This window comes from Podarcis liolepis (genome assembly GCF_965112155.1).
Source record: "Podarcis liolepis genome assembly, chromosome: 13".
NCBI lineage: Eukaryota > Metazoa > Chordata > Lepidosauria > Squamata > Lacertidae > Podarcis > Podarcis liolepis.
Genome location: NC_139573.1, coordinates 54497421 through 54523235, shown reverse-complemented (window position 1 = coordinate 54523235; position 25815 = coordinate 54497421). Strand labels below are relative to the sequence as shown.

Sequence of the window (25815 nt, the reverse complement as noted above, 5' to 3'; positions counted from 1 at the left end):
CCATTCTTCAGGATGTACTGTTTTATAAGAGGATGCCAAATTTCAATGAAGACACTACCAGAACACATCTACATTACAGACTTTAAGAGTCAATCCCTCTCTCCAGGAAATTCAGTGTACTGTCGTCAAGAGATAGCATTATCTAATGGAGAGCATCTTCCAGCATCCTTTCAGGTATACCTAAAAATAATTCATAGATCTTTCAATAGCATGAGACACAATACTTACATTATAGTAGTACGGAGTGACATTGTACGCATGTACCGTAAGTTGAGGTATCTTGATTTTCATTTTCCATAATGAAGGAGTCAAGAGTTAAGAAATCCACACATAACAACTAAAGAATATATGAAAAAAGTCTTTATTTTGACAAAATATGTTCAAATTATGGCAGTAATAATAGTAATAAGATCCATCATCTGAGCAGCTTGCAGCAAATGAAAACATCAAACACAGCAAGACATCAAACATTAACAACTTCCCTATACAGGGCTTCCTTATAATACCCTTTTGGCATTACAGCCGAGTTAACCTGAGTAGAAAACTGCTGTGGGACCATGATTTACCCCAGCTCCCTCCAAGATGCAAGTGATGTGTTTAAGCAGCCCAAGGATCAAATCACTAGATCACATTGTCTGCCAAGTTTAGCAACATAGCACCAGAATGCTCCAGTCCAAGTGGAGAGACAGTGCCGTCTAGTGGTTAGCCAACAGGAATTGCTTTGGGGGAGCTGGATGGTGGTCCCAACATGGCAGTAATTTTTTGTTAGCTAGGATATTTTCTCAAATTTCCAAGTGTGTCCATGGCCCCATAAATGTTTATTTTTGCTGAGGTCTAGGGGCTGAAAGTGAAAAATTATGAGGGCCTATTCAGCTCATCGCCCATAAGCAATACATTATTGTTGTTGTTGTTGTTATTATTATTATTATTATTACTACTACCACTATAACTAATATTAATTAGCCACATTTTTGTGCATCTTTACACTGAAGACAGACAGAACAATAAACAGTTATAAGCCTCTATGTTGGAGCCTCCTGTTCAATATTCCTCTGAATACCAGATACTGGAGATAAACAACAGTGAAAGCGGGAGACTAATGGTTAGAGCATAGCATGGGGCTAAAGCAGCCTTGGCCAACCTGATGCCCTCCAACGAGAGCCAGTTTTGAGAGCCAGTGTGGTGTAGTGGTTAGAGCAGGGGTTGTCAGCCTGGTCCTTACCGCCCACTAGTGGGCGTTTCAGGATTCTAGGTGGGCGGTAGAGGGTTCTACGGCACAAGCTGAATCCTCCTTCCATCGAGCACTGGTGGGCGTTAATGAAATTTTACCATCAAGAAAGATGCATTAGTGGGTGGTTGGTATAAAAAGGTTGACTACCCCTGGGTTAGAGTGTCAGACTGTGACATGGGAGACCAGGGTTCTAATGTTATTCAGCCATGAGGGTTTGTATCAACACCTAACCAATGAGGAGTTTGTCAGCAAATGGCAGAAAACCATGGCTAGAAAAGCCACCTCTATTGGTCTGTCACACCCCCCCAACTTTATTACCTGGGTTATGAAGGCGCCCTAAAGACGTTAAAGCAAAGATTATGGGATAATACACACAGTGACTTGCAATCTCGATCACACGCAGTCTGTAGTCCGCTGGCAGTAGGAGTACAATATGGGCATGTCTTTAAGTTAACATCTTACGTTAAAAACCTGACTGAACCAAACTATCGAAGGCTTTTCACCAAAGCCAGACTAAACGTCTTTCCTTCTGCAGTGTTTCCTTCTGGCAGGTGGAGAGGAGTCCTCTACCAGGACAGACTTTGCTCGTGTGCCCAAGACATAGATTCTATAAAACAACAACAACAACAACAATCTTTATTATGGTCCAGAGACCCAACAAATTGTTACAAAGCAATAGACAATTCATACAGCCTACCTCTAGGTTAAACAAGCATTTTGTTCAGAATATAGGGATCATTGGTTCTTGCAACCACCGATAAAATGTTTGCCACTGCTAATGTTCTAGCATTTGTCTGGTCTTCCAATAGGAACCTGACATAGTGAGCAAACTATAAAACATATTTTGCTGCACTGTGCGAAATACAAGCAAGCCAGGGCTGAACTGATATTACCCTTGCTGGTACCTTTCCCGGGAAAATCAGAGGCTCACTATGTCAGGTTCCTATTGGAAGACCAGACAAACACTAGAACATTAGCAGTGGCAAAGTTTTTATCGGTGGTTGCAAGAACCAATGATCCCTATCTTTAAGTCTGAACAAAATGTTTGTTTAACCTGGAGGAAGGCTGTCTGAATTGTGCATTGCTTTGTAACAATTTGTTGGATCTCTGGACCGTAATAAAGATTGATTGATTGATATTCAACCATGAATCTCACTGGGTGACCTTGGGCCAGTCACACACTCTCAGCCTAACCTACCTCACAGTGTTGTTGTGAGGATAAAAAGGGCCAGAAGAAGAACTATGTGCACCACCTCAAGCTCCTTGGAGGAAAGGTGGTACAGTGGTGCCCCGCAAGACAAATGCCTCGCAAGACGGAAAACTCGCTAGACGAAAGAGTTTTCCGTTTTGGAGGTGCTTCGCAAAACGAATTTCCTATGGGCTTGCTTCGCAAGATGACAATGTCTTGCGAGTTCCTGCAGGTTTTTTCCCCCTTTCCCCCCCTTTTTCTAAGCTGCTAAGCCGCTTATCAGCTGATCCGATCAGCAGATAAGCCGCTAAAAGCCACTTAAAGCCGCTAATAGCACTAATCTGCTAATCCGTCAATGGGCTTGCTTCGCAAGACGAAAAAACCGCTAGACGAAGAGAATCACAGAACGGATTCTTTTCGTCTTGCGAGGCACCACTGTATAGAAGTGCAGTAAGTAAATAAAAACCAGTCCTAGCCAGTTGCTGGTAGCAGCTGATGCTGATGGGAACTGTAGTCCAAAAGATCTGGAGGGCACCAGGTTGGTGAAGTCTGGGTTGAGTGTGTCCAAGTAGGACGTTAAGAGAAAGCCCCACTTGGGCAGCCTCGTGCTGGACACCAACTCTCAACCTGACCAACCTTCACAGGTTTGTTGTGAGGATCGCATGAGAAGGGGAGACAGATGCCTTGAGCTCACTGTGGGGAAAGGGTGCATTACATCAAGTGCAATTGCAAAAAAAGAATAAGTACCGTATTTTCCGCTCTATAAGACACACATTTCCCCCTCCAAAAATTACAGGGAAATGTGTGTGCATCCTACGGAGCGAATGCAGGCTCCTTGGCTTCAGCGATAGCAACACGAAGCCTCAGAAGCGCGGTGGGAGTTTCCGCCGTGCTCCAGAGGCTTCAGGTGGCTATTTTTGATAGCCTTCACTGAAGGCGAAGGCAACATGGGAAAGGGAGAGCTGCGCAGCGCCCCTTCAGCGAAGCGGGAGGAGAAATGGAAGGGGCTCCGTTTCTCCTGCCGCTTCGCTGAAGGGGCGCTGTGCAGAGAGGGGGATAATTATTTCTTTCTTAATAAAAAAATTCCTTCCAGTAGCACCTTAAAGACCAACTAAGTTAGTTCTTGGTATGAGCTTTCGTGTGCATGCACACTTCTTCAGATACAAGAAGTGTATCTGAAGAAGTGTGCATGCACATGAAAGCTCATACCAAGAACTAACTTAGTTGGTCTTTAAGGTGCTACTGGAAGGAATTTTTTTATTTAGACTATGGCAGACCAACATGGCTACCTATCTGTAACTATTTCTTTCATGTTCTCCCCCTCTAAAACAAGGTGCGCCCTATGTTCGGGTGCGTCCTATAGAGAGAAAAATACGGTAAATAATTAAGCAAGGAAGCAAAATACTCTGCAGAAGCCAGCAACTGTAGGAAACAGGACATGGAGCAGAAATCAGAGTTGGGGTATCCCACGGCCCTCCAGAGAGACATATATAAATATGCCAACAACAGCAACAATCTGTTGAATGGGGACCGATGGGAGTTGTAGTTTGGGATTCCCTAGCCCACCACATAGAGCTAAACTCCAATTTCCACCCGTCCCCAGCCAGCACAGCCAACGCTCAGAGGTGATTCCTCGTCCATATCCGGAGGGGGAAATGCTTCTTCCTTCCCCCCGTGCGCCGCCTCGAGTCCCTGTCAGGGGGGAAAGGCGGAGTATACATATTACAACACCAGCAACAGCCGTTCCGCACTCTTCTTCCGACTTCTCCGCCGCCAAAGGCAGGCCCTCCGCAGGCGAGCCCCTCGCGAAGGCGACCCCCGGGCCACCGCCAGCCCCCGACCCGCCTCGCCTCCTTCAAGCTACTCACAGAGCCCGCCGCCGACGACAACCTTCCTCTTCGGCTGGCGCCACGCAAGTGACAGCGCGCATGCGCAGTGCGCGCCCCACCCACTTTTCCCGGCCGGAGCCGCGGCGGCGCTGTCGGGTGAGAAAACCCGGACTGGATTTCCAGAGAGGAGCGGGAGCGGCGCCATTCGGTCACTCTCTGCTACGAGTCTTGCAAAAAGAAGAATATCTGTCTTTAGTGCAGCGGCGCGGGGAGAAAAAGCAACGCTTGTTGTCAGTTTTCGCATGCATGCATGCATAACACGCATGCATACATTTGTTCTCGCCTTTGCTTCGTGCCCCGAGCGCGAAATTATGGGATTGCAACGTTTCCACCCGGGGCGCTGGCTTCGCTTGGCGGCCGCCGCTTTGAGACCCGCGTCGGAACTTGGGAAGAGCAGGAGGGAGTGGTTTAGTGGTCGGGGAAGAAGGGGAGGAAGGTGGAAGCGACGCGGATCCCGCCTTCTCTAAACCCAGCCGCGGAGAGGGAGAGAGGAGGGAGAGATTGGCAATTAATGGTGGGGCTTTTGTTAAGAGCAGGGGCTGTTGCGCTGCCCTTTGGGATTGGAGGCCGGTCCCGTATCTATCCACACGTTACGGGGATTATCTCTCTCCCCTCCGCCGGGGCAACGGCAAGATGAGCGCTGCTCGTTATTGTCTGAAGCGCCGCTTGCGCGCCTGCATTTGCAAACCTGCAGCCGCCGATGCGCATTCAGTGGGTGGCGGGGCGTCCTTTGTCAGGCTGGGATCGGTGCTTTCCTGTTCTCCAAAATAAAAGAGAAAAACCCGGCAGCATCCAGGAAAAAGCAAGAAGGGGGAGGAAGCCGGAGGAGGCCGTGGTCCACCCAAGCCTGGTAATTGTGCGTGTCTTTAAAATGCATATGTAAAATGGTGTTTATTTCCAAGGAAAATGCTCCCCCGTCTCTCTGGAACCTCTTTGCTCCAGAAAAGCGGCCAGGATGCCTTCCCAGATGTGTAACAGGTTGAGGGAATTTGTATTTCTCTGCTGCGGGGAAAGGCTCGCTGGGCCGCAGATGGTCATTTTGTTCCCCACCCGGTCCTTGTGGCGCAACATCGTCGCGTGTAACTTGTGCAGCCCTGCCTGCGTCTACTCCGGAGTAAGTCTGCTCTCGGGCAAAGTGTGTGCAGGGCTGCAGTCCTCTACACCCTCGTCTGGGGGCGAAACCCCCCCCGGATCATGGGTAAACGTGGATAGCATGGCGCTTTTTAAGGATTTTTTATTTCAGAAGTTGGGCTAGATGAGGCATTCTGACATCTAATATTGGTGGCAGCATTTGCAAATATTTAGAATTAAGATTGAGAACATTGCAGCCCACTGTGGCTGTTTCCGTTGCTTCCCTGTGTAAAATCCTGATGAGGGAGTGTTTATTGGATATACATCTCCGCGCTGCCAGCTTTTGCCATTTCCAATGAAGTGATCTCAAAAACACCATTTGGAGCCTGGCTAACCCCCAAGTGCAGGGAAGATGAGAGACCTGTAGCGCTGCAGATATTGCTGGACTACAGCTCCCACAATCCCTTGCCATTGATCTTACTGGCGGAAGCTGATGGGAGCTGCAGTTCATCAACACCTGGCGGACCATAGGTTTTCCCATCTCTGTACATCTTGGGGTTGTTGTGGCAGACTTATCCCTCTATAGATTCTGTGGCCTTCCATGGCGTTTTCAAGAAGTCATTTGTACGTTTACATTCCTGTGTTTACCTCCAGACCTTCTTGTGTCACAGAAGCCAAAGCAATGTTTGCCTTGTTCCTATCCAGGCACTGACCAGAGGCAGGCCTGCTTAGCTTCAGTAAGGCTGATCGACACATGTTTACTCTGAGGTAACATATATATGGAAGTAAACATGCATACAGATCAACCTATAAACTGAAATGTATTGTGAATTATCCTTATTAATGCAGGGAATTGCTTCTTTTGCTGAATATGCACATGGGAAAAGCATAATGCAATTTAGGATGATCCCCCACTCCCTTCATGTTTTTGAGTGTGGGGCAATATTTGAGGGGTTAACAGGATACATAATTAAGTGTTGAGAGAGAGAGAGAGAGGTGCTTACAATGAAATTTCCTGTCTTTTATTAATCATAATCTTCAAGACTTCTTCTGGGGAGGAAAGTCAGGACCATGTGGATTTGAAAGGTAGGCATCCTTGCAATTAACCATTCCTGCTTCACAAGAATATTTGGCCTAGAGTTATAATGGACTGGTTTTAAGGTATGTTTGTTGGAGAGAAGTTGAAACTGCAATCGTGTGCTCCCAAGATCTTAGCAGAGAGTTTTGGCAGTGATACGCCTTGATCCATGGATCTACCATGGATCTGCGGCACAGGAGCAACAATCTAGTCAAGAAGCTGGATACCAATACAGTGGTACCTCGGGTTAAGTACTTAATTCGTTCCGGAGGTCTGAATTTAACCTGAAACTGTTCTTAACCTGAAGCACCACTTTAGCTAATGGGGCCTCCTGCTGCTGCCGCACCACCAGAGCACGATTTCTGTTCTCATCCTTAAGCAAAGTTCTTAACCTGAAGCACTGTTTCTGGGTTAGCAGAGTCTGTAACCTGAAGCATATGTAACCCGAAGCGTATGTAACCCGAGGTACCACTGTATTGTTCTTCTTTGATTTTATTGGTGCTGCAAAGCAAGAGAAGAAACCCTATTATTGCTACCTACTGGCTATAATGTTGTTACTCAAGTTATAATTGTTAAACCAAACCCCAAAGCGAATCCCAAAGTTACTCAGTTTGTGAGGGGGAGGTTCCCTTTCATCCCTGTATCTCAAACAATCCTATGCTACATAGTCAGCTGTTACTTCCACCCTACAAACTTCACAAAGGTTCTCCTTTCTGCCATCTCATTACCAATAATTCCCACATGGGCTGGACTCCAGCAAAAAGCAGAGACCCATTATCTGTCATTCTGAATTCAAAAAACCATATTCCATTTACCAAATCACATTTACACTCCATATCTCCATTCTTTATGGTCAATGACAACGTGTTAGCACCCCCACCCTATCAGGTCTTGCATCCCTCAGCCCTCTAAAGCCACCCCGATAGCCACTCTGCTATCAATATGGATAACTAATTGGATAAACTAGAGTATGAAGGTGATGCCCAACCTTTGCTGTTTGGTTGTGGCACGTAGAGGCATGCTGCCCCTACACAGGGGTGTTCCAATTAGCTGTCGTGGTAACAAGTAGAAAATGATAGCTCTTGCTCTTTTCTCAAGCCATCTAACTTAGTGGTTTTGAGGGGCTATCACTGTTAGAAACTCAGATATATAAGCTTAGGTGCCAAAAGGCTCCTTAAACCAAGGTTACAGCCAGCTTCCCCAGATCCCCAATAAAATATCTAGAAAAATAGCACTGGGCATTGCCATTCAAATGGTGTCCAAGCACTGTGTCTTGTGATCAATTTTGCAGCGCAGGGCTTACCTGGGCTCCCCCCCCCCCCCCAATATTTTATTCCATTTGGCACCCCTGGTTGCAGTTGCCTAAACAGAATGTCTAGTTGTCTTTTGGGGGCAAGATGGCTCTCAAGTCTTATTTTTCAAATGATGAACTGACTGTGTTTGATTATCAGCTAAACATTTGACTTGTTCAGATGACAACCTTGAGCTAAGTTAAGCACTTTGAGAACTTAGAGAAGAAAAGTCACTTTATCCAGGGACAGTCCACAGATATATAGGCCTATTCTTACCTCTTTTTCTTCATGGTGACCCGGACCATTCATAACTTAAGAATATTCTTCACAACTGTGAGCAGGGCAGTGGGGTGGGGTAATTTAAGACCAGCGGCAATAATTAACTATAACATTGTTCACTGCTCCTGCTCCAGCTGCACAGAAAAAAAGCATTTTGGTTCCTGAAATTCATTCTGATTGTGCAGACAAAATGTAACTGATAGAATTCTGTAAGATGCGGTAATCGTGTGTGAAAACAGCCCAGACCCAATGATCCCCAGGCATGCGCTTCCCGTTGTGCCCAGGCCTCTTCACTTGGTTGCAAGTGGCTGATAGCCAGGTGCAAAATGCGCCTGGTGCCTGGCTAATTTTGAACACTGCGTAGTAGGGAATTCTGAATTGTGTGAAGTAGCACTTTTGTTTGTCCTGAACTCTACTATTGGTGATTGTGTTGACTGACTGGCTGATGACGGTGTAAAATTCTAACATTTTTTTGTGACGAAAAGGAACATTTTCTGAGCAGAATGTTATTTGCTGTGAAATCAATCATGCTTGCAAAAGTAAGCTGTCTGTTGTTTTTTTATAGGTTATTTTGGCACTCTGGAGAATCAGAAGAAAATGCAAAACAGCGAAGTGATAAAACCTGCCAAATACTTCTCTGAAGTGGAGAAGAGTGTGTTGCTGGCATTAGTTGAGAAATACAAATATGTACTCGAGTGTAAAAAAAGTGACGCAAGGACTATTGCGCTGAAACAACGGACCTGGCAGGCCCTTGCTCATGAATATAATTCTCAACCAAGCGTATCGCTACGAGATTTCAAGCAGCTGAAAAAATGCTGGGAGAACATCAAAGCACGGACAAAGAAAATAATGGCACATGAAAGGCGAGACAAGGTAAAAAGGAGCATTAGTCCACTTCTGAGTAATCACATCCTGGGAAAAGAGAAGATTGCCAGCATGGTACCTGAGCAGGTGTACTTTTTACAGAGTCCACCAGAAGAGGATTCTGAATATCAGCCAGAAGCCTCCAGCCAAGGTACAGTTGTTTTCTAGTGATCTACAGTAAACTATTCTCGTAGCTTTACATTCCAAAAGTACATAGAAAATTTGCAGTTTGCTTACCTGGCGATACCTCTTGTGGTGCTATGATTTTTCCAGTATAAGTAAATGAACACAATCTATATGGATTTAACTGGTGAGTCATGACACTTGATAGGATCATGCCCTTTCCCTCAGGTTTGTCACAGCAGCACTAATTTTCTCCTGAAGAGGAGAAAAAGGTGAATGATAGGGGGGAATAAGAGAATGAGACATTAATCTTTTTTTAAAAAAACAACAACCTATAACTTACCATTTGACCCCATGCCTGGTATATGTGTGCATGCACTTCTAATTATTAGTTTTAATAAGTTCACTTTATCATGATTTTATTTTTAAGCCATTTTGAGAGGTTTGACTATAAATTCAGATTAACCTTCATAAATGTGAGTTTATATGTGAGTCTCAGGTTGCAATTAGGTTGGGTGTAAGAACATTGAAGACCACTGCATTTTGTTCCAGTACAGCCATGAAAATAATACCTACCATTCCAACTGTTTATATCTTAGTTAACACATAAAAAACATGCTTGTATCCATTTGTGGGAAGCCCACAGGTTAGAGCAGCAGAGAGTAACCCTTTGGGGTCAACAACCACATTTCCTCAGAGGAACGTGGTCAGAAGCCACAAACCGGTGGCAGGACCAAAGCCTGGGCAGGGCAGAGCTGCTCCTTTTCTCTCCCATTCGTACACCATCCCTTAATTCTCTCATTCAGTCCCATCCATGCAAGTCCACAAGGAGCCACTGTGGCTGGCACACAGGCAAAGCTGCCAACCAGCAAAGCAGTGCAAAGTATGGATATCAGTCAACCCACCAGTGGAACAGTCACTGGTCTTGGCCATGAACACAGCAGAAGCTGCAAAGTGTAGATGCCCCTAGCAACCTTTCTGCATCAGCCAATCTTCACACAGCTCCCAGCAAGGACCGCTGCTCTGCCCACCACATGCATGACCCAACACAAGAAAAGCACACCGTTAAGTAACACATGTGGGCACAGTGGCGCCTCAGACACACATAGATTGGGACCCCTCACGACGCCTCGTACTCCTGCATCACTGATGCCAAAGTACCGCACTCCAACAGAAACATCAAAGCATTTGTTGCAGACATGAGTGTGCAGCCCAAACAGACACAGGAGTGCAAAGCGCCATCAAAGAGGATCCACACCTGTCGCTCACCCTTCCAGGGAGTCCACAGAGCATCCACATAGCCAGGACAAGGGATTGGGGGGGGGGCACGGCTGTCCCGAGCAAAAAGCAAATTACACTTGGAGATTTCTAATACCGGCATTGGTTCAATGTTCTGGAGTTTCAGAGGGAAGGAAGGAAGGTGGAAAGCAAAAATAACCTCAGCTCTGTTTCTCCCCTGTCAAAATCCTTGCTCTTCTTAATTACAACACACCACACTTTATGTTTTCTACCTGTTTCTTACCCTCAGAATCTGTTTTGCTTTGTTTCTCCTCCAGCAATGTTGCAATAAGTATGATGAGCAAGATTCTGTCCTCTACACCTCAACCCTTGCTCCCTCAGTGCAGTTCAGCACTTCTTGAAAGGATTTTTTACCCACAACTTCTCCATTCCCTCATGCTTCCGACCCCCCCCCCTTTTTTTGCAAGTTGAGAAACTTTTTGCAAAGCTTTGCGTACAAAAACAGCACCTGTCTCAAGGACAGTAAACCTTCTCCTTTTCTGTAGGGCAAGCTACTTAACATGGACTGGAGCAGGTGAGCTCAGTGAAAAGAGTCAAATCTGTGCTCTGGCCAATGCTGCCATCTTCCTTTTTTTCAAAAAACCTACCTGTGCTCTGTCCCAAACTGTTTCTACGTCCTTCAAGGCTGCACCAAAGGAGGTGAAGAGCTGCAGGTTGCCCAGCTGTGGGTTATAGCACCTCAAAATAAATCCTTGAGTTGAAAGAGACCTTTTAGCAGGAGGATATGAATTGTAGTTCTGTTGTTCTCTTCCCTGCCTGCTTCTTTCAGTACAAGCACTTCAAAAGACATCTTGGGCGAACTCCAAGAGGCCACTCCGAACATTCCTCCCTATTTTCTCAAGCCTGCTGAATTCAAGCCCCCCACTCTGAACTTTGGAGCAGGGGATAATCTTGTGCTTTGAGGTGCTTGAGGGCCTTCAAAGGGCATGTGGCCCAGGCAGCCTCCAGTCCTCTGAGGAAAGCGAAAGATCATATCAAACCTCCTGTGTCTTGGAGGTACTCTACAAAGTTCAACATAGTGTCAGTCATCCTAACTGTGAAGGCCCCTATAGAGCTACTCTCAGAGAAAAACCTTGACGGTGGAGGCAAAGGGTAGAGCTTTAAAGAGAGCCGAATTTCCTTTTCCTCATCTTTTTCTCCGGCCAAACATTTTTTACCCATACCTGTGCACCAGAGAGGAAGTGAGGGATGCCTACACATCCAGGGCAGCCGTTCCTCTTTCAGACTGCCTTCAACTCTGAAAGCCCTATCCTCTTCCACCCTATAATGGTAGTGCTTGTAGTTTGATGCTGTCACAATGTCCAGTGTCTGAATCTGCTTCAGGGAAAGATGACGCAAGCTTGGCTGTGCAGTAATTTACTGTCGTTTTTAAAAATCACATTGATGCGCCATCTTTCCTCCAAGGCTGTCAAGATGGAGCCCATGGGGTTATCTTAGCTTATCCTCACTGCAACAGCTCTATAAAGTGGTTAAGCTGAGGGTAGCGACCACCCAGTCATTGATAGTAAAGGTAAACGGACCCCTGACCATTAGGTCCAGTCATGACCGACTCTGGGGTTGCGCGCTCATCTCGCTCTATAGGCCGAGGGAGCCGGTGTTTGTCCGCAGACAGCTTCCGGGTCATTTGGCCAGCAAGACTAAGCCGCTTCTGGCGAACCAGAGCAGCACATAGAAACGCCGTTTACCTTCCCGCCGGAGCGGTCCCTATTTATCTACTTGCACTTTGACATTGATAGCTGAGTCAATGACATTGATAGCTGAGAGCCAGTGTGGTGTAGTGGTTAAGAGTCACGTAATCTGGGAAAACCGGGTTCGTGTCTCCGCTCCTCCACATGCAGCTGCTGGGTGACCTTGGGCCAGTCACACTTCTCTGAAGTCTCTCAGCCCCACTCACTTCACAGAGTGTTTGTTGTGGGGGAGGAAGGGAAAGGAGAATGTTAGCCGCTTTGAGACTCCTGAAGGGGAGTGAAAGGCGGGATATCAAATCCAAACTCCTCTTCTCCTCCTCCTCCTCCTTCTCCTCCTCCTCCTCCTTCTCCTCCTCCTCCTCCTTCTCCTCCTCCTCCTCCTCCTCCTCCTCCTCCTCCTCCTCCTTCTTCTTCTTCTTCAATTTGGGCTTCAAGTCTCCCAATGTATGTTTAACACTATATCCACCACACCAAACTGGCTCTTGGGTTGGAAAAAATTGAAAATTATTATAATGGTCATATTTCTTATTTTATTTCCCCAGAACCTTTCACCGTTATAAACAGAGAACTGTGCGATGAAGACAAAGATCTTGTACATTTCCAGGTATGCGAAGGAACCTCGCAATCGGAGCCTTCCTGTTCAGCAGTCAGAATAACAGGCAGTAAAAATTTCAGAAGTAAAGCTGCCCAGGAAAGTGATCTGAAAAAGATGCATGAAGAAGAGCACCATCAGCAAATGTCCATCTTGCAACTGCAGCTGATCCAGATGAATGAGGTCCACGTGGCCAAGATTCAGCAGATTGAGCGGGAGTGCGAGATGGCGGAAGAGGAGCACAGAATCAAGATGGAGGTGCTCAACAAAAAAAAAATGTACTGGGAGCGGAAACTTCAAACTGTTACAAAAGAGTGGCCCGTCTCATCTTTCAACAGACCGTTCCCTAATTCGCCCTAGAGAAGGCAGCAGCCAGGCATAAAACGGACTGGCGTCACTGGTTTATTAGAAGAGAATGAGGAGGGGTTCAGTTCTGCTAGTTTTGTATTTTTAGTTTGAGAGAATGCCTTCCCACTAGGCTGTGAACAAACATTAAGGAAGAGCTAAGAAAAATGTGGTATCTATTTGTTGTTTTTTAAGCCCAATAACTCAATTATTATCATTTTTGGAGCATCCCCTTATACACACAGGAAGTCAGTAGGCGTATTCTGTGGTGCACACTTTTTGTCTAGAAAGTTCTGAACAGCAGATACGTAGCTGGGCATTTTAGTATTTTATTTCAAGTCTGAAATTTAAATTTGTTTCCAAGAAGCAAGAATTCTGGCTTAGCCTCCATAAATGTTTGTTGAGGTGGGGCTACTAGCAGATGCGCAGTGACTCCGCTGCATCACTGAGCCAGAGGACATAATACATTTTCCGTTTATTAATAGAATGTGGGGAAAGGGCAGCATGATAGCAGGAACAGCTTCAGAAGAGGGCATGGAAAGCTTTCAAACAATTGATTAGCTCTCTGGCCACAAGGGAAGTTCACCACCACCACATTTCTCTCCTGCCCCTAACCATTAATGACGCTGCACTCAGATTGCACTATAGGGCATGGCTCACCTGCCAGCTATATAATTTAGGGCAAAATTACTACTGTCTGGCCACTTTTCTGCGGTTGAAGAAGGCATCAAGAAAATTACCATTGTGTGTGATTTGCAGTTGTGCACATGTACTCCACAGTAAGTGTATACAGGATTGCAGCATCACTTGGATACTTGGCACCTCTCCGTTTGGTTCAGTTCAGCTTGTTTGGCTTCTCATCATGTCAGGAAGGAGGCCACCCGTCCATCTAGTAGGATCACCCTCTCCGTACTGCACCTATCTCTTGGTCCCAGTCCACATGAGCCAGGGATCTGAAGTGAGCACCAGCCAAATGTAAGGAGGTTAAAGTGCAGATTTACTGTGTAACTCGGGGCTATTTAAACACGTTGCATTTTTACATGCAAGTCCCTGTAAAAATGTGATGAGTGCACATGGCAAATGCAGATAATTCCGCCGCCACACGGAGTGGCTGTGGCTCCTGGAATGGGGAACTGGCAAACGCATTGAGCATCACAATGTGTGACTGAGCTCTTGAAGAGTTTTCATCTTTGATGGGAGGCAAGGGACTGAGAGAACCCACCACCCTCTAAGTACGTGACAAAGGAGAAGCAGGCTTGCTTCTGTTTTAATGAAGCAGCAACCATGAATTTCCACGATTTCATATGTAGATTTGGCAGTTATGACTAATCAGTGCAAATGGTGGTATTAGCTTTCTCTTCTTCTCAAAATGGGGCAATCTTGCTGTGTTCATTGGGCTTCAGGTGGTTTTCAGTTGGATTTACAGGTAAATCTTTTCAGATGCTGCTAAGACAGAGACCTGGAACTACTTAAGAGTGCTGTCAAATCTGTTGCAAAACTAGCATGAGTGGATTGGAGCTGCCCCTCTTTTATATTTACAGTAGCAGAGGATTACCAGTAAAGTAGGGGGAGGCATAGTCAATTTTTCAGGCAGGTATAAGGAACATTTGGGTGTCCAGACACTGCAGCTACAACTTGCATCATCCCTAGTCATTGGCCATGCTTGCTAGGCCTGATGGGAGTTGTAGTTCAGCAGCAACTGGAGGACCAAAGGTTCCCACACTAAGGGTACAAGCTTGTTGCTTAATGTTGGTGAAGCGCCATACGTTTGTCATTGCTTTCAGCACTCCCATCTTGGTATGTCAAGGAAAAGGGTAAGGAGTTTTCCCTCTTGTCTTCCAGGGCATGGGGGTGGCTAGAGTTGAGATTTTAAATAGTATATAATTGTGAGTTCAGAGTACAGTGGTGGGAATTACTCTGAATTAACTAAAAGGAGCAGTGGCGTAGCGTGGGTTGTCAGCACCCGGGGCAAGGCAAGTAATTTGCGCCCCCTAACCCGTGGATTTGCGCCCCCTAACCCTAACCCCCAGATGTTGCGCCCGGTGCGGCCGGCCCCCCCTGCACCCCCCACGCTACGCCACTGAAAAGGAGTGATCATGGTTTATGGTGCTGCACATGCGCACTGCACAGAATTAGCCATAAAGGCTTCCTCTTTTTTCCTGTTGATAGGATGGTGTGCTGAAATACCAACTTGGGGAATGAGATGGAGATCTGCCATTCATAGGTGCAGATCATTTACATGCTGACATGAAATCCTTGCTCTACCTCACTCCTCTCAAATAGAATCAAGCTCAAAGAAATTGAGTCGCTTCAGGTCTTTTCTGGTGCGTTCCTTTGACTATAAGACCGGGTATAAATACGTTCATTCTGGAAAAAACACAATTTGTGTATTTTGGTAATGCATCTTTTAGTGCAACGTCTTATTGTGGAGCAGTGTTCAAACTGTTGAACAGATCTTATTGAACATCTTACAAAGTGCACACTGGTTCACAGTTAACAGATTCCCAAGCAAACAAGAAACTATCAGAAGTATGGGGAAAGGGAATGGGAAGGTAACTGGGAAGAGGGCTGTGCTTATACTGTGGAGATTTTTGTGGTTCTTAAATGAGTTTCTAACTTAGTATTTTAAATAATTTTCCAAAGGGAAAATAATTATGTTAGTTAATGCATGTGTAGAGCCTAAATACTGAATTCACTGCAAAAATAATTGCAGATTCCAGCATAATCCAATAGAAAACGAGGGAGCAATTGCAGCCCCAAGCCTCAGGAAATCACAAGCCCTTTTGAAAGTATTTTGAGGGGAAATGTTAGGCTACTTCTCCTTTGCCTACTCCTTTTAGTGTCTTTGGTACATATTAGGATTGTCTGTTCCAAATTAGAATGGGGCTCCTGTTCCTGTGTGCGACTGGGAATTTCAGAAGGTGCACGTGCTCTCACTTCTGCGTGACAAGTTGCCCTTGCCAAAATTATCACAAACTACTACCTGTAAAAGAGGGGTCACTCATGTGGACATCTCTATAGCTGAGGCAGAGCAGCTTGGACCTCATTTACAACGAGACATTAGGTTTTGCTTAGCACCCAGATAACGTTCTCCATCCTCCATTCCTAAAACAAGCGTGTGTGGCAGGCAGTTTAATTCTAACATGAAGCAGTGCAAAGAGCATAAAACTCAGCAGTGAATTTAGCTGTCAGAAGTAAAGAGAAACTAGCATGCGTTCATATATTTTATTACAGAAAATAGTAGTTTAGGTTTAGCCCCTGCCCAGCTCCCCCTTCTCCTTGGATGCCAATATTATTTCCCTTTTCAATGAGCCTCAGTTTCTCAGCACTTCAGAGTGGAGTTTTTTTCAACTGCCGCTCCTGTGTCTATTTTTCGGTGAAGAGGGACACAAGTTGCACTGCAATTTTGCTGCCAGTCTTGAGATATTTCCATTTCTTTCACATTCTAAATTCTGAGCTTTTAAAGTACTACTTTATCATTTATTTTTTATTCCTATTATGTCTTCTGTTCAGTGTTACCATGTTAAATAGATTTATTTCACTCTCTCCCTTGAATTTCCCCCTTCCCTGTCATTTATATTCTTATTATTTAGATAATATGTAGAACTCAACATTTCATCCTCTTTGCTTTTGTCTAAATAGAGTAGTTTCCTGGTATATTGGATATAGAACTGTATGAATTCCTCATTCAAATTCTGCAAGAAGAAAATCTAGTTACTGTGAGATGTATGAATGGTGCCTTGTATTTCTTTAGCGTGTACAATTCATTTTGTTTCGTCTGTAATCTGGGGTAGAAGGAATGAGCTACAGCAAAGCACAAATGTTCCGCCACCTGATTCCTGGTGCTTCATATTAAATTGCCCCCCTACTTTAGAAATTTCACCATGCATTCTCCACACACCAAAGTTATATTTTTCGTGATAAGGGCTAGGACCTCTTTTTAAAGGCATGCTGAGAATTCTGAACTCTGTTCAATACAAAATTTTGCTACTTTTCTGCACATGTGCTGAGTTGCAAATACACACAGCCCTGATTAATTGATCTGGTATGAACAAAGAGAAATACAAGCCTTTGCTTATTGTCTAAAATACTAGTTCATCTAAAAGGGGCTTCCTCAACCTCTGCCCTCCAGATGTTTTGAGACTACAAATCCCACCATCCCTGACCACTGGTCCTGCTAGCTAGGGGTCATGGGAGTTGTAGGCCAAAAACATCTGGAGGGCCGAGGTTGAGGAAGCTTGATCTAAAATTTAATGGACCAGTTTCTGCTCAACAAATCAGAATCTCCTCTTCTCATTGCCTAGTTTCAATATCCCCTTTTTGAGATGTTGCTATCAGTTTTAGGGTACACATTCTTGACTTTTGTTTTTCGATATTTTTTCATGTGGGGTTCAGCTTCTTTATTCCATTTTAATGTTTGATTATTGTGAAACAACTTTTTATATGATGGTCCATAATCTGTTTTTTGTTTAATAGGACTGTTTAATTGGATTGTATTTTTTAAAATCTTCGTATTTGTTTCTTTAAGTACTGAGAAATGTCAAGGGACAACTATATATGAATGAGATGGTGAAGGGTGGGGGAAATAACCAAAGCCTCATCAATATTCAGACAAGTGTTCTGAAAATAAACATTAGAGACCTGAACAATACGGTGAGGAGAAATAGAAATGTTTACAAGTAGAATTCTCAGAGGTGCCCATGCGTCACCCACAGACACCAGTATGCCCACCAGTACCTCCTGTGGAACCCGTTCAAGGTCCTCGTAAAATGTCCCTTAAAAACCCACAAGAGACGGTTTGCTCTTCATGTTCAGTTCCTGGTCAAAGAGTAAATGTGGTGGCGGCCAATGTCGTTGGTTTTTCCCCCGATTGGGAGGCAGGGCTCTCACACCATTTTGAGGGGGTCTTCTTTTTTTCCTGTTCTTTTAGCTGTGGTGGTCATTTTGTGCCACACGCCACACAGCCTTTATGTGATTGGTGCGCAGAGCACTTTCTCGATTTTCCAAGTATGCCCATTGGCCTGAGAAGTTTGGTAGTCTCATCTACCATGCCGGATAAAGTAAGGCCAAGAATCAGAGAGCTACCTAATCACCCCGAAGGGATTGGGCAAGCCTTCTAGGGTTTTTCCTTTAAAGCTCCAGGGCCCTGTGCCATACCACAAACTGCTTTTGAAATTCCCCTGTTTTAAAAGTAGTTTGCCATGAGATGCAAAAAGGCCCTGTTCAAGAAACACAAGACAAAATCCCTCTTATAGTGCAATGCTATGCCCCTTCATTTGGGATTTAGTTCTTATAACAGGACTAGGATTCAGGCAGGCATATAGGAGTAAGGGGACTGTTCAGAGCAGATGTATAGGATTGCATCATAAGGAACTTAGGCCTGAGTAATATCAGACTGTACCATACATTTAATCAGCCAACTTTAAATATATGGAATGGCTTGCAGTTTATAATTCTGAGCTATGATAAATCTGATGGAGGTTAACAAATTTAAGAATTGGTTCTCTCTGTGATTTGGTGGAGACATTTAAATATCCTAACAAAATCACAGTTAGATCATTGTTAAATGTGCATTCTTGTGAACTTCTCTATTTATTTAGCCATTTGAAATCATAACTCATAACTTTTTGCTTTAAGTCCATGTATATTTCAGGCTTCTTAACATCATGGCAGCTTTCAGCTAAGGTCTCTGCAACTCGTGACCCATGAGGCTGACTGCAGCGATTAGCCAGATGCCATGACCTGCCATGTGCTTCAGGTGCCCCCATTTCTGTGGTTCCATGTAAGCAGCAAAAACGGGAGGCTTATTAGTGAGCTGTGTTTTGTTTGATGGGTCCCAAGTTTATTTAGGCCTGCTGGAATGCTTATATACCATTTTCATGACCGATCCTTAATATTTAACACTTGTCAAATTTCCAAATAGCTATTTGTTGAGTATTGCTCCTCCCACCCCAACGTCCTGCTTGCCTGTGTGGGTTTCTGTAATGTGCTGTGTTTGAGCAATGTGCCCTAGTTATACAGGACATGCCTGCTTTAAATATATAATGGTAATACCAGACAAAACCTCTAAGCATCGGCCATAAATGACAGGCTCTATCACCCACCCCACCTCTTAATTATGGGTGGGCCAAGTATTAGCCAACCCAGGGATGGATTGTCAGAGTCAGTAATGCGGGCAATTTGGCATAAGAGACTAAAGAGATCAGGGAGCAGAAATAACAACAGTTTGGGGGTAGGGAGGATGGAATTCTGCATTTTAGGCACGGGGTGGTGGAAAGGGTGTACAGAAGAGCGTTTAAGTGGTAGATTCTTTTCCAGGGTTGGTGCCGAGTCTACCATGTTTTCATACCCATCTGCAAACATAGCTGTCAAGCATCCCTTATTTGGCGGGACAGTCCCTTATTACAGCGCCATGTCCCGCTGCTGTCCCTTATTGATGATGTCTCTTAAATAAGCTACTGAAGGTAATGGGGCCCTTTCTATGGCCAGCTTGCTTTGTCAGCAACAAATTGTTGCTGTTTTTTGGTGTTGAATATATGCTATATGGTAATTTATGGACCTAATAGGTATCTAAAGCCATTTGCACGCAACAAAATATGTATTTTATAAAAGTAATTGTTGATCCCTTATTTTGTCTGCTGATCCCTTATTTTCGAGCCTGCTGGTCCCTTATTTTCAAATCTGTAAGTTGACAGCTATGTCTGCGAACCCCACGGGATGAATGCAGAGAGAGCAAGCTAGGCACAGAAGAACTATCAGGGAGTGGTCCTAAAGTTTACTACCTGAGTAGTTCTCAACATTGTTTCATCTAGTTGGCTGAGTCCTCCCAACGCTTGCACCTTTTCTCAAGTAGCAAGGCCAACATGTGGAATCCCCACTTGCCAAGATTTGGGGGGGGGGGGTTGGGGTTGGGTGTGTATGGATGCCCTTTCTTGTGCCCAAGAAAATGAAGCCTAAATGTAGAAACAGAGTATGTTGTCGTTAAAAGGGTGCTGTCGCCATAAGCTGTCGGTGTCCTCGGTGATTAAATCCATCACATCATTTCCAAAACTCCATTAACGCCACACCTGTACCCTAAGCAAGGTGAAATATGCAAGTGAAACTTTTTTCCTGGTACTCCGGGCCTGTTGGATTCTGTCCGCTATCACTGTTGTGTACTCTCGCAATTCAGATTAGCTTATACAGCTTTATCACCGCCAACAATGCCTAGGACTTCTTTTTATTGGTTTGTACTACTTCAGTGTGCTTTTGGAAGCAATTCTGCAAATCTAAGGTACGTATTGAAAATATGTAAAAATTTCACAACTGGGAGTGCTGTGGCATTTATTAAATGTGATCTGCAAATACAGTAAATAAATTGGTACATCACTTGAAAAATATGGTGTATAATTCTATCTAAAAGCAAAGCAAGTTACTTCTATTAGGGCATCCACAGATAAGTAGGCAGAATTTATTTTTAAGTAGGTGGGAAAAGGGAAGATTGAGGCTTATGGTACTCTAATGTTGCTGTGGAACCCTTGTAAGGATCCTTAAAGGCTTACAACATTCTGGGCTACAGGAGAGAGAGAGTCACAACATTTTGTTGCAGGCTCGTTTTACTTTCATACTCTCCAGTGTACTCTTGGTGGTAACAATTGGTGTTCATATTCTGAAATGCAGCCTTGCAGCTGTGAGACACATATTTCGGGGTATTGTTGCTGATATCAGGTGGAATACTCCTAAATAAACTGCTTTAAAGTTGACGGTATAATTACAGTTTTTAAAGTATATAGGATATTGTTGGCTCCTATACTCAAAAGAGTTTTGTGCTGCAGGTTTGTTTTTCCACAAACAACCAAGCTTTAGTTTTCTTTCCTGGCCACTGTAAAATACGTGTTTAGAACTCTGCTTCACAAGTGGTGAGTCGAGTCCTGCAGAATTTTTTTCTAGCTGAGATGCAGTTTGACCCAGCAAGACAGACTCAGTGCTTAGCTGCATGAGCCGAGCTCCTCTGCCCACGTAAACCTCTGGCCAGGCTGATACAAATGAGAATTTTGCCCCACGTTTGTACCTGAAGTGTAGTAAAACTAACACTGGGTAGATTGATACAGGGGACCCAATAGTTTGTCGTGTGTTGGCAAATAGAACAACCCCCTCCTCTGCTTACTGGGTATTCCTTCTTGGAGAGATAAAACATACTTTGGGAACAAGTGGCCCTTCTTAACTTGACCTTCCTATTTCAGACGGGGACCAAAGTTAATCTTGCCAGTCATGATCTCTTACTTCACCTACAGTGTAGATCTGGGTGGTTCTGATTGGGTTGGACCACCTGTTCTGCGGATTCATGTAGTTCTCCTAGGGATCAGCCACTTCAGTGGGGAGCTTACTACTTCAAAGTCTCCCACACACCTCTCTATGTGCAGCAGAAATCTATGAGCTCTTCTAATTTAGTACCAAAGCCGTTTCTGCTTCTAGCAGATTAATTTACTAAACTGCATTGTGGAAAATACCGAAAACTGCCCCCACCTCCAAATAATGGATTTTTGCTCCATTTGGTTTACAGAACTGTGACCTTGTACTTCATATAGATGTATTTAAGGAATTAGGAGATCTTTATTATATAACTTAGTTTCATGATGGAATTTTTTGGTGCAGGATCTGTTTAATAATATTTATTTTCATCAGGAAGAGACTAAAGTCAAGCAAAGAATTCATAATAAGATGACTACTAGGTGTACATTTTAGTGCCTTGTTTATTGTATAATGTGTAATCAAAATGAAGGATTTCTGATAAAAATTGTATTGCTAGTAGGAAGAATTGTATATGCACATAATTGGTTCCAATAAATCATGAGTTGTTAATAAATCTTGAAAGTTTCCTCACTGAAAAATCCTATTGTGCTGTGGTCATTTTTATTTTACTTTTATCCTAAGTACCAATCCATAAAGCATACTGTGCAGCAATAAAAGCAGTACAGGGTAGCAATGTTATGGCAGGGATGGCACCGGTAAAATTCAAAATTATAACAAAAAAAGCACCGTACACTGAGTCGGAGTTGATATTGTTTACAATGTCTGGCAATAACTCCAGGGTTTCAGACAGGACTCCTTTCCAGCTGTACATTTTGATGCAGGGTGGGATCTCTGGCTCTCCAGATGTTCCAGGGCTGCAAATCCCATCCTAGACATTGGCCTTGCTGGCTCAGAATGATGGAAATTGGAGTCCAACAACATCTGGGCAGCCCGAGGTCCCCCACTCCTGCTCTAGGTGCTAAGGATTGCATTTGCAGCCTTCTGCATGCAAAGCGTGTACTGTACCCCTGAGCTACAGCCCTTTCTCCTCTTTATAGTTGCTTGGCCCTGCTTTAGGCATTGGCTTTGTTCCTTTTCCTCTGGGTTCTCTGACCTGGGCACAGCTAGCATATTTCAAGTGTTGTGCATGTACTTGTCTGTTTTCCTCCTTGCCCTGTGCGTGACTCCCATCCCTGCCATAACCTGACCTGACTTTATTTTTGAAGATGACTCTTATCTTCCCCTTTCAATTTGCTATGTCAATGGATTCATAATTCCAGCTTTCACCCTTGTCTGTATCTGATTCATCTCTTGCACCCAGTTCCAAGCCACAACCTATCCCTGGGGTAATGGCACTTACACCCACATAATTTATGACTAAAAAAGTTACATAACTAGAGACATACTTTCCTTAAAGTATTCTGATTTCTAGAAATACAATTGATAGCTCTTAATTTGTTTTAAACCTTTTATCACCTATAAATCTCCATTGGGGACATGCCGTTTCAGCGGCGAAAACAAAACTGAACCTTACCGGTGTGGCAAAAGAATGCATATATAAAGGAACAGACACAAGTTCCTGAAAGCAGATTAATAGAATTCAATATGGCAAAAACAACATTGAATTCCTCATTGATTGATGTTGTCATGGTCATGCAGAGACTGTTGGACTGACAGAATTAAAGGATGAGATGTGTATTAAAAGAGCTTAGATCAGACATAAAGTAAAGGTAAAGGGACCCCTGATCATTAGGTCCAGTCGCGGATGACTCTTGGGTTGCGGCGCTCATCTCACTTTATTGGCCGAGGGAGCCGGCGTACAGCTTCCGAGTCATGTGGCCAGCATGACTAAGCCACTTCTGGTGAACCAGAGCAGCACACGGAAACGCCGTTTACCTTCCCCCTGGAGCGGTACCTATTTATCTACTTGCACTTTGATGTGCTTTCAAACTGCTAGATTGGCAGGAGCTGGGACTAAGCAACGGGAGCTCACGCCGTCATGGGGATTCGAACCGCAGACCTGATCGGCAAGTCCTAGGCTCTGTGGTTTAACCCACAGCGCCACCCGCGTCCCTGATGAGACATACATCAGACTAAAGAACGCACAGGACCTGTGGATAAATATATGGACCCTCTTCTGCTGGAAGAAGAGAAGGTAAAGGGAAAAGGGACAGCTGTGAATGGTGGGTTGGAGTGGACATCCTTACAAAGGATGCTGGAAGAAATGAATGGATTCATGATCAGATAGACATCCAGGGACAACTGGAGATGGCAGAGATGGAATTGAGAGACAAGGGGCTCCGTGCGTAGGTTGAAGAGAACATACAAGAAGGTTTAGAAGCAGAGGTCGGATGGCCATCTGTCATGGATGATTTAGCTTGAGGTTCCAGCATATCATGGGGCTGGACTCGGTCCCTCCCAACTTCTATGATTCTACGCTGAGCAACTCTTCTTGCAACTGATCTCAACATGGCTCCTGACTGGGGTTTCAGTTCTCTGCTGGCGTTTCCCCCAGAGCTTGCTTCCCTCAGCATGCACAAACTCATGGGCCACTGCATTTCCTGCTGTCACTTAAGGTTCCTCACTGGGAATTTTTTCTTTCCCCCCACTCCTTCCTTTTTCAGTCATGGTTGGAGACCTGCCCCTGCCATCCGGAAGCAGGTGGGCAGAAAGAGGACTTTATCAGGCTTGTTTAGCTCTCTTTGATGGAGTTCTCTTGGAGCAGGGAAGTTCACTGATGAGCACTGCAACTGTTAATCAACTTTCAGAGCTGTCCTTCACTGCCCCAAATTCTTTCATTCTTTAACTGAGTGGTGTGTCCCTTCCACAGGAGGTCCAGAAGATGGCAACATGAGAACAGGGCCTTTTCTGCAGTGGCTCCCTGCTTATGGAATACTCTCCCTAGGGAGGCCTGCCCTCATTATGTTTCTTTTGGGGCCTGGCAAAAACTCCTCTATAACCAGGTCTTTGTGCTTTAACCAGTGCTTTTTTCTGGGGGGACGCAGACCCCTAAACATTTTTTGAATCTATGTTTGGCCTCATTGAGGGGCAGTATTTCATATTTTTTTTAAATGATATTTATTAAGGTTTCAAAGAAAAAAATTACATAAATAAAAAGAAAAGAAGAAAAGACAGAAATAAGAGTGAAAGAAAAATACAAAATACAAAAAAGATAAAAAACACATCAATCTTTCCACCTTACATTCATTTCCTTGCTTCCCTGACCTCACACCTCCCTTTTTTGTATTCCAATTCGGTTAGTTAATTCAGCAATTTCTTTCCCTCTTTGTTTTTATCTTAATCCTTTGATTTTATATGTTATAACTTTGGATTCTCACCTGTTAATAATCCATTTTTACATACACCTTTATAACATTGCTGCTTAAACCACTTAACTTCATTCTGGCATCATTCTAACATTCATTAATTTTGCAATATTTCTGTAAATAATCTTTAAATTTCTTCCAATCTTCTTCCACCGACTCTTCTCCCTGGTCTCGGATTCTGCCAGTCATTTCCGCCAATTCCATGTAGTCCATCACCTTCATCTGCCATTCTTCCAGAGTAGGTAGATCTTGTGTCTTCCAATACTTTGCAATAAGTATTCTTGCTGCTGTTGTGGCATACATAAAGAAAGTTCTGTCCTTCTTTGGCACCATTTGGCCGACCATGCCCAGGAGAAAGGCCTCTGGTTTCTTAAGAAAGGTATATTTAAATACCCTTTTCATTTCATTATAAATCATCTCACAGAAAGCCTTAATCCTTGGGCACGTCCACCAAATGTGAAAGAATGTACCTTCAGTCTCTTTACATTTCCAACATTTATTATCGGGCAAATGATAGATTTTTGCAAGCTTGACTGGTGTCATGTACCACCTGTATATCATTTTCATAATATTCTCTCTTAAGGCATTACATGCCGTAAACTTCATACCTGTGGTCCATAACTGTTCCCAGTCAGCCATCATTAAGTTATGTGCAACATCTTGTGCCTATTTAATCATAGCAGATTTCACCGTTTCATCCTGTGTAGTCCATTTCAACAGCAAGTTATACATCTTTGACAAAATCTTAGTTTTGGGTTCTAGCAGTTCTGTTTCTAATTTTGATTTTTCCACCTGGAAGCCAATTTTCTTGTCCAAATTGTATGCCTCCATTATCTGATAATAATGAAGCCAGTCTCGCACTTTGTTTTTTAATTTCTCAAAACTCTGCAATTTCAGTCTATCTCCCTCTTGTTCCAAAATTTCCCAATATTTCAGCCATTTGACCTCCATATTGAGCTTTTTCTGAGCTTTCGCTTCCATTGGTGACAGCCACCTTGGGGTTTTGTTTTCCAGTAGATCCTTATATCTTATCCAGACATTAAACAATGCTTTCCTGACAATATGGTTTTTAAATGCTTTATGTGCTTTGACCTTATCATACCACAAATATGCATGCCATCCAAATACATTATTGAAACCTTCTAAATCCAAAATGTCTGTGTTTTCAAGAAGCAGCCATTCTTTCAACCAGCAAAAAGCTGCTACTTCATAATAAAGTTTAAGGTCTGGCAGGGCAAATCCACCTCTTTCCTTTGCATCCGTTAGTATTTTAAATTT

At 44.0% G+C, this 25815-nt stretch overlaps 1 protein-coding gene and 1 long non-coding RNA gene across 6 annotated transcripts; one reads left to right on the top strand and one right to left on the bottom strand.

Annotated features, from left to right (window-relative positions):
• Positions 1-4430: 4430 nt before the first annotated feature.
• On the top strand, positions 4431-21810 carry MSANTD3 (Myb/SANT DNA binding domain containing 3). Of its 5 annotated transcripts, none has more exons than XM_083473313.1 (4): positions 4431-5159; positions 8595-9044; positions 12546-14878; positions 15032-21810. In XM_083473313.1, the coding sequence occupies exons 2-3, from the start codon at positions 8627-8629 to the stop codon at positions 12953-12955; spliced, it is 828 nt and encodes a 275-aa protein (XP_083329439.1). In that variant the 5' UTR covers positions 4431-5159; positions 8595-8626; the 3' UTR covers positions 12956-14878; positions 15032-21810. The 5 variants fall into 5 exon arrangements, with proteins under 5 accessions (XP_083329439.1, XP_083329442.1, XP_083329441.1 ...); XM_083473316.1 differs by having other exon boundaries at positions 4465-5165; positions 12546-13915; positions 15110-21810; XM_083473315.1 differs by having other exon boundaries at positions 4465-5165.
• On the bottom strand, positions 7809-11707 carry LOC310692439. Its single transcript, XR_014518814.1, has 3 exons — positions 11479-11707; positions 9131-9271; positions 7809-8163 (listed from the first exon to the last, which is right to left on the bottom strand). It is a non-coding gene; the product is annotated as an uncharacterized lncRNA (long non-coding RNA).
• Positions 21811-25815: the final 4005 nt, after the last annotated feature.

Excerpts from the sequence above, each read along its gene's own strand:
- MSANTD3 (XM_083473313.1), top strand. The coding sequence starts at position 8,627 with ATGCAAAACAGCGAAGTGATAAAACCTGCCAAATACTTCTCTGAAGTG. Across the intron at positions 9,045-12,545 it reads GCCAGAAGCCTCCAGCCAAG|AACCTTTCACCGTTATAAAC; the intron begins GTACAGTTGTTT and ends TTATTTCCCCAG.